At 37.1% G+C, this 15073-nt stretch overlaps 1 protein-coding gene across 1 annotated transcript in view; it reads right to left on the bottom strand.

Moving 5' to 3' along the window:
• The window catches only part of GPC5 (glypican 5), a 685014-nt gene that overhangs the window by 346889 nt on the left and 323052 nt on the right, over positions 1-15073 (bottom strand). Inside the window, exon 5 of the mRNA XM_036893786.2 lies at positions 2062-2184. Within this exon, the coding sequence (XP_036749681.2) occupies positions 2062-2184 (123 nt within the window). The remainder of the gene's footprint in view (positions 1-2061; positions 2185-15073) is intronic.

Below are 15073 nucleotides of genomic sequence, written 5' to 3'. Positions count from 1 at the left end.
AATGCTCACAAAACGTTGGCTGACATTTAAGGACTGAAAAATGTTAATTTTGGAAGTTGCCCAGAGGTGGTGGAGGAGCCAGTGTGTGAGACTGTCTCTTGTCTGGCAAGCAAAGGGAAGTGGGTGCAGGCCTGTGACCCATGAGATAGGGATGAAAGAGAAGCAAAGAGAAAGCTGTTTACAGGAGAGCGGAGTCCCACAGGGCACTGAGAGGTGGCAGACAGACAGGAGGAAGAGGGATACAGGAAAGGGAAGACAGCAGCTGGAAGCAGAGGAGAATAAGGAGAATCACTCACTTTCCTTATCAGAAATGTAGACCATTTCCATAAAGAACTCTTGCTAAAGATGAGCTTTCATTGTTCATAAACCATAAATGAGGTCTTAAAAATATGTCACATAGAAGAAAATCTGTACTTTGAGTTGAAAAAACTCTCTCTCAAATAAATTTTCCCAAATCACTGATTTCTCCAACAGTATCTCCTATTATACAAACCCCAGACCAAATAACCAAGAGAGGAGTAGGACAAATTGAAACTAAAGTGCTTGCAGCTCTAGAATCAAATGATATAATATAATGTAATGTAATATATTAAATTATTCATATTATATACTACACCATTCGTTAGTGACTATGGGATTCTCATTAAGCCCTGTAGAAAAGTCATTACTACACAAATAGTTCAATTCCAGTTTGAAAAATGTGAAGAGAGGAAGTATAAGTTACAGTAGCATTTCATTACTAGATCTAAGCAGCAGAAATTTTATTGATGTAAATACTAAAAAGACTCAGAGTACTAGGCATGCTATCTTTGCTCTCAGTAAAGGCCAGAAAGATATATTTAGAAGATACATTCCAATATCCAAGACACAAAATGAAAAAAGAGCACCAGCCATGCCAGCCAAATATTTTATTTAAATTTAAATATAGTTCCTGTCTTCAATAATTTTTTCTCTGTGAAATCTAAGAATCTCTGAGATGTTCTGATATAAACTATAAAATAATCATTTAATATATCAGGAATATATCTGATAATGAATTTAACTATAGTGAATATGATCACCCAGAAATATACATAAACAGTTTTTTATTATATACCTTTGTAGTAAAGTTAATTACAGTGTATGTTTAGCATAGTAAATTTAATTTTCTAACTGGCATTTTAAATGAACTAATCACTCTTGTGGTAACTAAACCACCAATTTTCATATGGAGTAGGCGTGTTTGTAAATAAGAAAGCTTAACACCCTATATTTCTTTTTGAAGATCGCTCAAAATAAAACACACTAAAACATTGCACTCCAAAGGCAATACAAGCCTATATTCTGTAATAATAACAGGCATTAGAAAAATCAAAGGACTTATTCCCAGCTGATTATACTGACCACTGTTATATATCACACAGAGAGAATTTAGGGCATTCTAAGGCTCAGGAGATTACTTGAGAGTACAATCAGTTATAGAAAGCAAAGGAAAATAAACTGTCAAAGAAATTGTAGACAGTGAAGAAAAAAAGGTAAAAAATCATACTCTTGAGCTTGAGAACAGCTGACAACAAACAAGTAAACAATGCCTCACACAGACATAAAAGTAACCCATTCTTATAAAAACGGACACACGCTCAAAAGAACAATTGTAGATGTACATGTTAACACTCCTGACACAAAATATCCATGTATCAGTGAACCTCTGCATAGGTTTTCACATTGCACTGAATTTCCTTACTTTTTGCTATTCATAAAATTAAACTGAAAAAAATTAGATATTTGATAAACAAGACAGATTGAATAGAAGTTAAATAATAATTGAAAAAGTAGGATCATTGGGTAAGTCACCAATAGGGAGAAAAGAAAACTTTTAAAACACCACCAAATGCTATCATCATATTACTAAAATGTCAAAATGATGAAATTTATTTTTAACAAACTAAAGAGGAATTAATGTGTACTCTAAGCTGTGTGGCAAAGTTAAAACTGAAGTAACTCATTCAAGATCTGGGTAAAGAAATCAAGGGTGAAAACAGCCATTATATTTTCTCAGACCACTCACTACACATAAAATACCTTTTTACTATATCTTCTCCATTCCAGCAGGGCCCATCAGCAGCGGCTAATTCATTAACACAAATCTGATCAGCCAGGCCTCCATAGAATGTCCTGTACAGTCGAAGACTGTTGATAAATTCTCTGAATGGAAAAAAAAAAAAAGAAAACAATTAAACCCAAAAATCCATGATAAATGCTAATATAAATAGCATAATTTGTTATACATAATGTTTAGAATGCAATTTTTTAAATTATCTCTATTTATTTTCATCTATTTTCAATACTTTCACAATCAAGAAAAAAACCTACATATTTAAAAAAACAACACTAATATTAGAATTTATTCTCTTGAATACAAGTTTTTGCTGGGTATGAATTTATATAACTCCATGTCCAAGAAGTTGAGAATAGTGTACACACTCACCGACATACATGCACTACTTTATTTAGCCTTCCTAAAAGCCCTACCCAGCTACTGGAATCTCAACTACTAGTTAGTGATACTAGTTACTTTCTTTTCCATAAGCAAATGTCAGAGGCTTGTAACAAGCTAATTGATTGCTTATTGATGAAAAGTTTAGTAGGAGACTTGGGTAATTTTCCTATCTGAATCTTCTCTTTGGTGTCTAAGAACATATATCTTTACTAAGTATAAAATACTCCAGATACGTGTTTCAGAAGTATGAAAATAAGAGTTATTGGAAGGAATGATATTTAATATATTAACTAAGCATTTTTCCTCTCATACTATTTCTCCTTCCCCTACCAATTATGGAAAGGGAAAATTCAACAAAAAAGTAGTTTTGCTTTTAATTAAGAAAGCCAAGACTTTTAAGTTTCAAAACCAAGACTCTGAAGTCCCAAAAATTATTTTAGCATTTCAAAAGACCAAGTCCTAAAGTTCTTTTTTTTTTTTTCTTTGCATAAAAAAACATTTTGGGAAAGGAAAGGGAAAGAAAGCCACTGCCCTGATACAGAGGAGATGCCCTCTGGATTAGAAGGCAGGGACAAGAGAAAGAAATGTTAGAAGGAAAGCAAACTTCAGAAATTCACGAGATGAGTAGTTTAAAAAGTAGCAATTATTAAACTGCATCCCCCACTGAAAATTTCATCAAAAATGAGATGAAAGTAGAGGGGTAACTTTAAATTACAGCTGGAATAACCAATTTTTAACAAAATTAAATCAGCACTGATGATCAACTGTATTAATTTTATAATTCTCTTACTGGTTTTCAAAGAACTGTTTGTGGAAATTGCTGGAGTTGTAAATAACCACTAATCTGGAAGAAGGATAAATGCAATTTTCAAATATGTAACATGTGAAACTATAGAGATGATCAGAAATTCCCATGGCAAGTGTTTGGTATTTAATCAAATTTTTCGCAAAACTGACCACACAAGCAATAACAAAATGGCCACAAAAAGCCTACATTTGACTCACCTCTAATTTAAGCTCATTAAAAAAGTCTGCTTCATTTTCTTGATAGCACAATAATTACTTATTTATACTTTAAGTCATTTTCCTCTACTAGAAAGTAAGTCCATCCATGATGGTTATATCCCTACTAACTGGAATGTACAAACAAAAATCAATTCTCATATTGCAGCTACTAAAACATAATTGATGAAGCCAATGGATTCTTTCCTGGAGAGGTGGGGTTTAATGAACAGAAAGGTTTATGACCCCTGTCCCAAGTCCTATTCACTACAAATAACCACCTGTTTGGAGTCAAAGAGTCTTCTAGAAATGAAGAGGCCTTGCACAAAAGGCTGGAACATTGAAACCACCAAATTGATGGCATAAACCTAGTGCAATCTTGGTGAAGGGCATCCTTGTTTCATCTCCTCCATTTACAGTTAACAGATCATACTGGGTAAAGCTTTATGCTTCTCTTTTCTAGTCTAATCGTCTTTCCTGTGCTCCTGCCATTAGTTCAAGCCCTTTTCATCTCTCTCTGGAGACACCTCCAGTCTCGTCCTCAATCACCTTCCATCCTCCAGGAGAGTCACCTCTTAAAATTCAAATCTGATATTCCACAGACAGGTCATTTGCTAACTTAAAACTATCGGCGGTTCCACTAGGGTATGGGTTCACGAGCTTGTTCCCAAGCATCCCAATGCTCTACCTTCTGGGCACAAAACCACTGTGAGGATAGCTTTGGTATGTGACTTGCCGTGGGTTCTAGTAAATTATGCAGAAGTGACTTATGCTCCTCCAAGTTTAAGCTTTAAGAACCAGTGTGGCTTTGCTGGCCTCTGTTTCCTTTTCTCCTGATGACAGGCAGTGTTTCACCTGGGGGCTGCTGTGTTACTCTGAGGCTTGAAGCCGGGGCAACTTGGGCAGTGCCCCCCTCATTCAAATGGGCATAGGTTGTAAACAAAAACACAGATTTTTGTCCTCAACCAGTGATAGCTTGGGGTTGTTTGCTACATCATAAATTAGTCTTTCTTACTGATTCAAAGATGGGAAAAGGAAATGAATAATCAATGGATCACAGATTCTAGAAAGAAAAGGAAGGACTACTGAAAACAGACTGGTTAGCTTTGGAGCAGAGTCTTTGAGGGGAGAGCCTACCTGGAAATTCTGTATTCTCTGTTGGGTTGTTTTTAGGTCACAGGAACTAAGAGTAGTGTTACAAAAAGGAATTGCATGGAAGGGCCAGGGAAACTATACTGGATATAGAAAATAAATAACTGAATTGGTGGGAAATGAAGAGGTTAAAGCACTAGTAGCCATAGCGAGGTCAGGTTTATCTACTGTCACAGAGCGATTAATGTTGGTTCTACTATAAGAATGCCTACTTCAGTTCCCAGCTCAATGCTCTGCCTACCACATGCCATGCCTCCTTTTCTAGACTTAATGAAATGTCTCAATGAATAAAATACTGTACTCTTTGGATGATGTGAATTTAAGTTGCTGCAAGGGTGACTATATCCATACAATTATTTTTCTACAGTCATGAGAATATATTTTTAGTTAAAATTAGGAGCCTAATATATGCAAGGAAATGTTAAGAGTCCCAGCTAATTATCCTTGAGGGGCTCTGTTACATATGTTGGTTGCTCATCTTGGTCTTAAGACATCTCTAGAATACAGAAATCAAACATAATTATTAAGAGTAACAGCTTGAAAATGTTTTTTTTTCAAAAACAGGAAAACATTGTCAGAATATTTATTCAAAGCCTGTATGTCAGAGTCATATACAAATATTACAATTTCTCATTTGGGCTTGCAACAATTTAACAAATGATATCCCTGCCCAGTTCTACCCTTCTGCCTTCCCTTCCCTGCACGCCCCATGCTGTAACCAGAATTGGCTTTAGGAATCTGTCATATCCTTCTTTTCATGTTTTAAAGTCCTAACAATTCAGATAAAAGGTCTCACCGTGGCATTTAATCTCCCCACTCTTGTCCCCTTAGCCTCCCGTGACAGTGTCTTTCCCCTTCATTCACTCATAACAGCCAAAAACCACATATTCATGCTCATATGACAGAAAATACCTCAGTATTTACTGGGTAAGATTCTAAGTTTAGCATAGGCAGTTTCCTCTACCGAGAATTGCTTTCTCTGTCTACTTTGCTTTCCCAACCTTCTACACATCTTTCAAGATCCAGCTTCAACTTCGTCTCCTTGCTAACTTCTTGCTTGACCAGACTACGCAGCTTTTGGTGGTCTATCCTCGTCTCTGTTTTATAGCCCTGGCTGTGGGATATTGTAATTCCTCTGTTCATGTTGCTGCCTCCCTGATTAGAGGGCGTGTCCCTCATGGCAAGAGCCAGGTCTTCTTTATATCCCCAGGGGTTGGCTAACAGTTTGATACCCAACAGACACTCAACACATTGTTGTTGAATTGGCCCCAGATGTGGTCTTAGTTTTTAACAGCTTCCATAATGAGAAGTTTCCAAAAGAAATACATTTTTTTAAAATGATAACTGTAATTTAAAGTCCTTAAAGAGCCCAGCTGTCTTGGGAAACTTTAAATTAGGGAACCCATTCCTTATTTGTGGAGAAATATCAGGGTGATCTGCCTGGTGAGCTGCACTGGGAATGGAAGCAGTTTTAAGGACAGGGCTGCAAACTGCGCTAGATAGACTCCACTAAACAGGCTCGAGACTAATACCACATACACGTGATGCTGAAATGCATCTGTAGTCACACGTTAAAATTCAGCCAAACTGCTGTGTAAGAGAGCTTTCAAAATTAATATATCATATACACCATGTTATAAAAACAGAGTTAGAGAGAGCCATGGAGATCCTTGGTTCCAATAGCTCTCTGTCCTAACTGTACTTTATCATCACCAGGGAAACATTTAACTGAACGCCTAGATTTCTCCCTCAGGCATTCAGCTTTATTGGTCTGGGGTAGGGCCTGGGCATCTGGGTTTCTCCCCAGGCTTCCTACAAGATTCTAATGTGCTGCTAGGGTTGAGAACCAGTAATTTAGGCCAACCGTCTTCTTCTATTAACTAAGGAAACTGAAAACCAGAGAAAGAATGGAATTGTGAGAACAGATGATGTTAGTAATTCAGTCAGGCACTTCTTCAATGCAAACCTTGAAATCTTTGTTCAAGTTATTAATTAATTAATAAAAGTGCCATTGCCTAGCAATGTTGGGCTGATATTGAAAATTTGACACATCAGAGTAGAATGACTTTTGATATGGAAGAACAATTCCATCTGTTTTTAAAATGTTATAGAAATCATCGCATTTTTAACAAAACACACTTATTAGTAGATTGTTAGACTAGAAAATTCAGATACATCACTTCTTCCAACCAAAATCTGCACTTATAATGCAATATGTTTAGACAGGATTTATCTATTTATTTCTACCAGTCTAAAAGGTCTGGGGTGGAAAGCAAGGAGTTGGATAAATTCTGATCACTGGCTAATGAGCAGCTTTGTACACTCGGCTTGCACAGTAAAGAGGAAAAAGGCTGTAGCACAATTGCTCATTCATAGCCGGCAGCCTTGTTTGCTCTGAGCTTACTAAAGGCAAGGGAGAAACATGGACCAGCATAATTATCGCTTCATTGTTTCCCATGCCCTTGAGGCCGGCAGTGCAGAAAGGTCTCCTGATGTGTCACATGGTAAAAAAAATATGAAAGGAAATGCAACTCACCCTGAAGGGACATAGTTCAGTTGACATAGAAATGCCCAGTTACTATTGTAAAACTGAGCAACAACTCCGATTGGCTATACCATAATAATTGACTTTAGTCATTTTTAATGATAAAAGTAACATATCATTTTGTGATTAGGGAAATAATTAAAAGGCACAAGAAAAACAAGTTAGTATGTGTCCTTCCGCAGTGTTTCCACCCCTCCCTCCCGAGGTAACCAATGTTAAAAGTCCGGTATGCTTTCTCAGCTCCCTCTAAGTGCATACTAACAGGTAACCAAGAACAGAAAACAAAGAGAAACACTGGAAAGGTCTGATTTTTACAAAACTGGGACCAAGCTATACGCATACATGCAATTGGCTTTCTTCACTTGACAATAATCATGAAGCACTTTTAGGTCACTAAATCTAGATTCTTATGTATTTTTATATAGCTGTATAATATTCCATAACCTAGATATAGCAACACTAGCATCATCTATCAAAATATTTCACTAAGCTAATTTACATTTTAATTTGTAAGGCTGACAAATTCCTAATACATGTGGGTTAATTAGTTGCCACCACGTGTTTCAAACTTTGCTGATATTCTAGGCAGCTGTTTTTACTTAAGCATATGGCTCTGATCTACATTTGATTTTGCATTTCAGTTCATTAGACATTGCTGGACACCAAGCTATATGTTCAAAAGGCATACCTCTCAATCTTATTCTTCATCTAGTGGGAATTTGTTTCAATTTTAAAGCATTTGTAAACTGTCACCTATTGTACTTCCTCTCCTTTTTCCCATGAACACAATATAACAGACTATTTCTAATTTTGACCAAAGTTAATTATCTAGAAAAGTATTGGAGATGAATCTTGGTTTCAGATTTGACAGAAACTTTTCTCTGTGGATGTCTCAGAACACACGTTTCTTTATTTAATGACATGTATTGATTTTTTTTTTTTTTGCCCCTCAAGTCAGTCCACACATAATACAGAACCCAAATTAAAAGCAGTGCCTCACACACTGTTTAAAAATTTCTGTAGAACAAAGGTCAAATGTGCAGTTTGCTCATTAATGGCCTGAGGCAGAGTTAAGGTTAATGTGATACTAACGATCAGCTCAACTCTGTAGAGATGTCTGACCACAGTTGTCAAACAACGGACATTTAAAATTTGGTCTTGGTCTCAGCTAGAGGAAATATGTGATTACATGTTTCTAGATCAGAACTATTTTCTCTTGCATTTTGGAATCAATACTTAACAATTTTCCTTTATTCTCAACCAAGGTTTTCTATTTAACAAAGTATTTTTTTAATCCTTAGAATAGGAAAACATTTAGATTTATATCCTATAGCAATAGCAATTCCCATCGTATTCTTGTAAGAAACTAAACTTTTACAAGCAAATTAGTTATAGGGAGAACTGAGATCAAGTTTCTTGGCCCCTTTCTATTGACTTTGCATGCAGAGGGATGGAGGAGACGATGAATATAACACTAAAAAAACCATATGATATATGGTATCAGGCACATGTGTCACAAATGTAGATGTTAAAAACACATTGCATGCATATTAGATTAAAAAGAAAATCATTTTTTTCTAAAGGAGTAACTCACAAAGTCAGCTCTCTGAACCCCACCTGACCCCACTGCTCCTCATGGAAGCCATGACCTAAGGCTTGGCATCATTCTCAAAGACAAAGATGTTTTGTTTTGTTTTTTTTCCTGACTAAATGATTCCAGGATTTTTCCTCTTTATAGGAAGTTCTTGTTCAGGTGACATGATTTCCCTTCCTTAGATGTGCTTCCTCAACAAAGCAGGAGGGTTAAGATGCGCAGTAGGTTGGGGAGCACCGAGGAAAAACCGGGAAGGACAAATTTGAAGGAGCCCTGGAAATATGCTAATCTCCTTAGATTCCCTCTGCAGAGGATTTTCTTCTGACAGTTCTGACAGGTGCTGCATGTTTAATACTCTCTGGTGGTGATTTTATACCAGTGCTGAACTGTACGTTCATAGCCATCTTAGATAGTATAGACGCCTCTATTTCTCACTTTTCAATAACCCTCCAAAGCCAACACATCACCATTTAATGTCCCAGTTAAAGGCACCCTTTCTGAAAGCATTTTCCTCTAAAAGGAGTGATTTAAACCTGATGTCAAAACTGGGTTTTCAAAACTAGCTCTCATCTCGTTTTCCGATGCTGTAAAAATGTACCTCAAAAGCGCTCTGTTCTCCATTAAAAAGGACTTTAAACAAAAGACCTGAACTCATTTATAAAAACAAACACAGGACCAAGTATCTGATATTTTAAAAAATCAGATAGTATGAAGGAAACTGATCATCCATTCCAAAAGGGATGTGATATAATTCCTCCTACCTCATAACTTTTTGTTCATTTGAATGAAAATATGCAAAGTATTTGTTCAGCTCTTCTAGGTTCAGGAAGCACGTTATTGGTTTTCAATAGAAAAAAAATGTGTATGATATGATTGGGTCAAGACCAACATTAAGAACGTTAAGGCAAATGGAATATTTGCCAACCTAAACATTCTAGTATAGGTCATTGACAAAAAAATTATTATTGAATGCCTATATTTTGAGATACAGCATTTTAGGTCAAATCTTTGATATTCCTCTTTATCACTAAGATATTTTTTGTGGTTTTTATTAACAATTTAACTATAAACTCCATAACTTAGAGGACAAGAGAATATTCTGGACAATATTGTCCTCTCTTGGTATTAGCAGAACATTAATACTTTCCCTTTAATAGTCTGCTAATAAACGGGCTTTTCCTCATTCTTTTTTTTTTTTTCATTTTGTGATTTCAATCAGATATTCCTGGTTACCTCTGTCCACAAATGTACCATACTGATGGGAAATATATGCCTGGTACAAACTGTTCCTGTTTGCATTTTCAGTTATTGTATATTTCTCACTGCAAATATTTGTGTTCCTGGACCCTGGTAGTGAAGATAGGTTTTAATGTCAGGAAAACTGTAATTAATAGGGTTCAGAGGAAATGAGGTATTTTAGTCTTCAATACTATTCCTATTATTCCGGTAATTCTCATTTTGGAAAAAAATTGTTCTTGAATGTTCCATATAATCCAGGTATTATTTTGGGTGGCATAGAATATTATTGACCAGAGTTGAGTCATGTATAATTGCCTTTACTCAATTATGACATCTAAAATGTTGTCCATGTGATAGGAATTAAAATAATACATCCTTCTATTGTGATTGTTCATATATCTGTTTATGTAAGGCTTAGCTTGCCCTGGAAAATGTAGACGTACCAAACACTATAAACCCTTTGGGTTTACTCAATTTGCAGTAGCCCACAGATGCAGAATTCCATGTCTAACAAGATTCCTTCTAAAGGAAGGGGAAACCAACAAGAGGTGGGAAGATCAATCACCTATTCATCTTCAAAAATCATTAAACAGAAAGAATCATATTTTTGAGAAAGAAACTTGATCTGAAAGTCTGTAACACTACAAATACAGACCTAAACAGAAAGAATCATCCTGAAACTGACTTCAAATTTCCATCAGTTGCACTTGCAAGCACAAGATTCTGCACATGATTCTCAAGACAATGCTGTGCCCTGGAAACGGGTGATAGAGATTTGTGTCTGAGAGTGAAAATGGGGGAGGGGGGGAAATGCAGTGTTTGTATAAAATAATATAATCTGCTGTAGAAATGCACTGCTTCTACTTTGAAGACAATTTGGAGGAATTGACAGCTTTTGTCACTTCCACTCAACATGCAACTAGAAAAAAATATAACCCCCTTGATGCTACCTGCTCCTCATTTTTCCCAATTATCTATATGCATTGTGTAGATGCTTCCCATACTCTTGATAAACTTAAACTGATGGCAGTCGTCTATTCTATGCAAAACCATTGGAAGAAAGTGTTTGGTACTCTTGCTGCACATTGAGAACCCAGGATGCTTCTAAAAACAATTAATTTTGCTACTTCAGTAAAAGAAATGAGCCTCACTTATTATTTTAATTTAGGCCCCGTAGATTCTGCTAAAAATTATGAAATACCTTTTATACATTCCTATAAAAATTATCAATTTTAATATGACATGACTTTAAATCTTCCTCACTGCTTCAAGAAATTGAGTAAAATAAACCAGAGGCTGGATTTGAAATTCTTTACAACTCTACAGATGTTCACTGAATTTCCAAAGGAAAAGAAATAAAAGATTTGCTTTTTGCAAGGAGAAAAAAAAAAAAAGAAAGAAAGAAAATATATTCTCAAGTATGTTGTACAGGAAGAACTTAATTCACAGTTTGATTTTCTTGGTGGGGGGCTATTTGGAGCCACATAAATGAGATAAGCCTATAGTCGTGATTATAAACAGTATTGGAAAGATTTTATCCCATTCGGCAAAGCTGCTCCTGGGAAATAGAAGGTTTTTGGAGAAGCAGTTAGAAAACTGTTCAATTTAAAGATCATTCTTCCTACGGCTAAGGAAATCTTTTTTTTTTTTTTACTTTCTCTGTAGCAAGGAATTTGAGGAGACATTTCAACTGAAATGACCTTAAAGTAGACAGCCTCAATATTAAAGATGTTGCAAATTAACTTGAGGGCCAAAAGTATTATGGAACATCAAAGCAACTTGAAGACTTTAGAATAAATCTCATGCTTGCTAATATAAGCCTATCTTCATCTCAGCAAGCAAAAAATAAGAGTTCTAACTGCAGCTAGTGGTAGCTACCCAAGTTTGCTTTCTATAATTCTCAATACTTGCTACCATCAGAACCAAAAGTGAGTTATCTATTGGATACCAAGCATCTATAGAGAGTCACACCAAGGACCAATCTCAATTTCAACCTCTAGTTCATTCCAGGAAGCTGAAGCCATCTCGCATTTTAGCACAAATACTGCTTGATACTCATTTTGTTTTTCCATGAACATCTAGAAAGTAAGAGCAAACACCCATTTTTAAAGGCTTTGTTTTTAATAGTAGCTTTAGGTGGAGCAAACTGCTTTTCAATATAACAACATTTTACATGTATTTGCTTATGACTTTGCTTTCATCTGGAAAGTTTTTATCATATTCCCAGTGGGATACAGAACCCACAAAGGTTAAGCACCACCAGCCTAAACTTTTGCCATATGTTTGCTCTGCTTTCTGGCATTCCTTCTTCCTGTGTGCCTCGTTTTTGACCCCCTAGGGTCCTGTGTTTCATTATACATGTAGGGCTTGATGCTGGCCTGCCCTGTGGCTCACGTTTCATCAGCCCTGTTCTGGCTGGGCCTCCTGCCCCCTTCCCAAAGCCTCACTTTGGCCTTACCTGTCCTGTGCCTGCACCACCACCACTCCCTAAGCACTGTTTTAAATTAAGCAGAAATGTTCTCACTGAACGGAACCTGACTTTTACTTTAATAAATTAAAGTTACAGCTAATAAATAATAGTGGCACCTCAAAGAAGCACTAACTTCCTTTTAGGAAATAGATTGGAAATTGCTTTCTCCAGTCCTATAAATAATATAAAACTTTTCTCAAAGAGTTGACTTTTTCCTGACCTATGGATATGTTCAACCACTGAATAAGCACATGCACAATTCACCACTGAGCTCAGTATATCAATACTGATTTACTCATATAAACAAACACATCCGAACACATATATCAAGATTTGTAAATATAAATTAATTTTAGCTTCACTAATAAAGTATTGTGCTAACTAAGGTTTGACTATGTAGCTACAGATTCATGTATTTTAGGCTAACTGATCCTACTTAATATGAACCTATTACAGCTACCATGGCAATAATCCTAAATAACATTAAGTTTCTTCATTCAGTATATATATAATTTTTTTTCTGTTTAATTATTTACTTTTAACCACTTCCCTGTGTTCTTTTGTGATGTTCAGGGTAACAAATATTTTACTTTTATAGAGAGACACATCCTGAATCAGAATCATGCTCTGACTCATTCCTCTCCTTAAACTACATAACTACACGTGTCCTCTTTAGTTTATTTAATTCAAAAAACAAAATTGTTAATATTCCGCATGGTAAAACTCTTACTCAAATCAAGCTTTAAGAAACACATTAGAATAAAATGGAACTGCTTGATGATACAATATTCCATTACATTCTGAAGTGAAAACGGAGAAAGACAAAAACTCATAAAACAACTATTATATTTTCTGTCAAACATTAAAAAGCCAATTTTGTAAAAATTCTCCTTTTCCCACTTTCATATCAAAATCCTCTATGATATCAAAAACATTTTATTTTTATTAAGTACCTCGGACATCTCTATCACCCCAAAGCAAACCCATGCATGCGGCCGACCCCCTTCCTTGGCACATTCATAAATGAGAGGCTTGGCTACTTGGAAAGCTTGCCAGAGAACAGATGGAGCACTGGTGTTGAGATTCTGCCTTAATTTATTGTCCTGGGGTTTTCCTAATTACCCACTTAATTGGCACAGCCACACCACTTTGAAATAATAATGTACAGCTAATTATCACCGATTTAAGCTTGCTAATAGCTTATTCTTACCAGCTAACTTCAAGAAATCAAGCAGAGAGCAGAACTGCCACGGGGAAATCATTTTGCCTGGGCTGGTTTAGACAACTATATGAGTGCAATGCCCTTTACAGATGTGCTGATTTGGTTTCTGCCCAAGAAAGCTAAATAGTGAAACTTTGCCAGATGTTTAAAGGAGCAGTAGCTCTTCCTTGCCTCTCCCAACTTTGGAGATCTTTGTAACTTGTATGTAACAATAATTCAAAGTCTCCAATTAGCTCATTATTAGCATGCTCTATAAGTGGAAAAAATAGGATAGATTGAATAACTACAGTTGAAACTCCTAAAGAAAATGAAAAGAATTCAATGTTGTGGTTAGCTCCCCTCCTTACAAGCTAAAACACTGCAATATTCCATGAGGGGCAAGCACAACACAATGCTCAGATTCAGGAAAGATTCTGATAAGTAAAATTTTCTTCTTTAAATGTTGGGAATAGGTGGTCCAGCAAAAGAGATGGTGGAGAGGGAAGGCACGGTGGAAACCACCTCCCACATACACACTAAAGAAGCAACTACAGCACATACACCTAACCCTGAAAAATGGCCTGAACACTTCAGAACAGATCATCTACACCTGGTGAAGAAGAGAGCACCACACAGAGGAGGGTAAAGTACCAGAGCCATGATCACCCAAGCCATTCCCCCATCCCAGCCCACAAGAGGGAGGGAGAGGAATGGAGTGGGGAGGGGATAAGCACTCAGTAACTCTGCACACCTGGCCCTGGAGATCTGCTCTGGGAACACAAGTCCACATTGCATCAGGCTTTGGTGATTAGCAGGGCTGGACACCATGGAGAGTTGGAAAACTGGGAGGCTGGGACTCCTGCTGCTTATAGAGGACAGGCATGCTCTGTTGGTCCCACTAAGACCTAACATAGAGGCAGCAGTTTGAAAGATTTACCAGCAGTGGGAAGAATGCCAGAGGGTCAGGGGTCAGATGGACCTCTCTCTGCAGGAGAAAGGGCAGGTGGATGTCACTTCTCCAGCCCTCCCCAGCCCAGCTGAGTGGGCAAATATGGGAGCCATCCCAAAGCACTCCATCTCCCTCAAGGCAGCTCAGCCCCTAGGCACTTCCCTGTGTGACCACCAGCCCACTCAAACCACTCAGCCCAGCATCAGTCAGACTTTTCAGCTGGGCACACACAGGGAGGCTTTCTCAGAATTATTGGCCCTCTCTAAGCCCACTGGGAAGGCATCTGTGGGAGCGAGCTCCAAAAGCTCCTTCCTCCTCATGGGTGGCACTATACTGGGCCACACTCCCCTGCACACGAGTCCTGCCCACCCACTGCCCACTAGCACCACCACTGTGGCTAGGCAGGCAGAAGGTGCCCCACCACAGTGCTCCCAGTAGAAGC

Source organism: Manis pentadactyla, chromosome 17 (genome assembly GCF_030020395.1).
Source record: "Manis pentadactyla isolate mManPen7 chromosome 17, mManPen7.hap1, whole genome shotgun sequence".
Lineage (NCBI taxonomy): Eukaryota > Metazoa > Chordata > Mammalia > Pholidota > Manidae > Manis > Manis pentadactyla.
The sequence above is the reverse complement of the archived record's forward strand: the minus strand, read 5'-3'. Positions and strand labels throughout refer to the sequence as shown.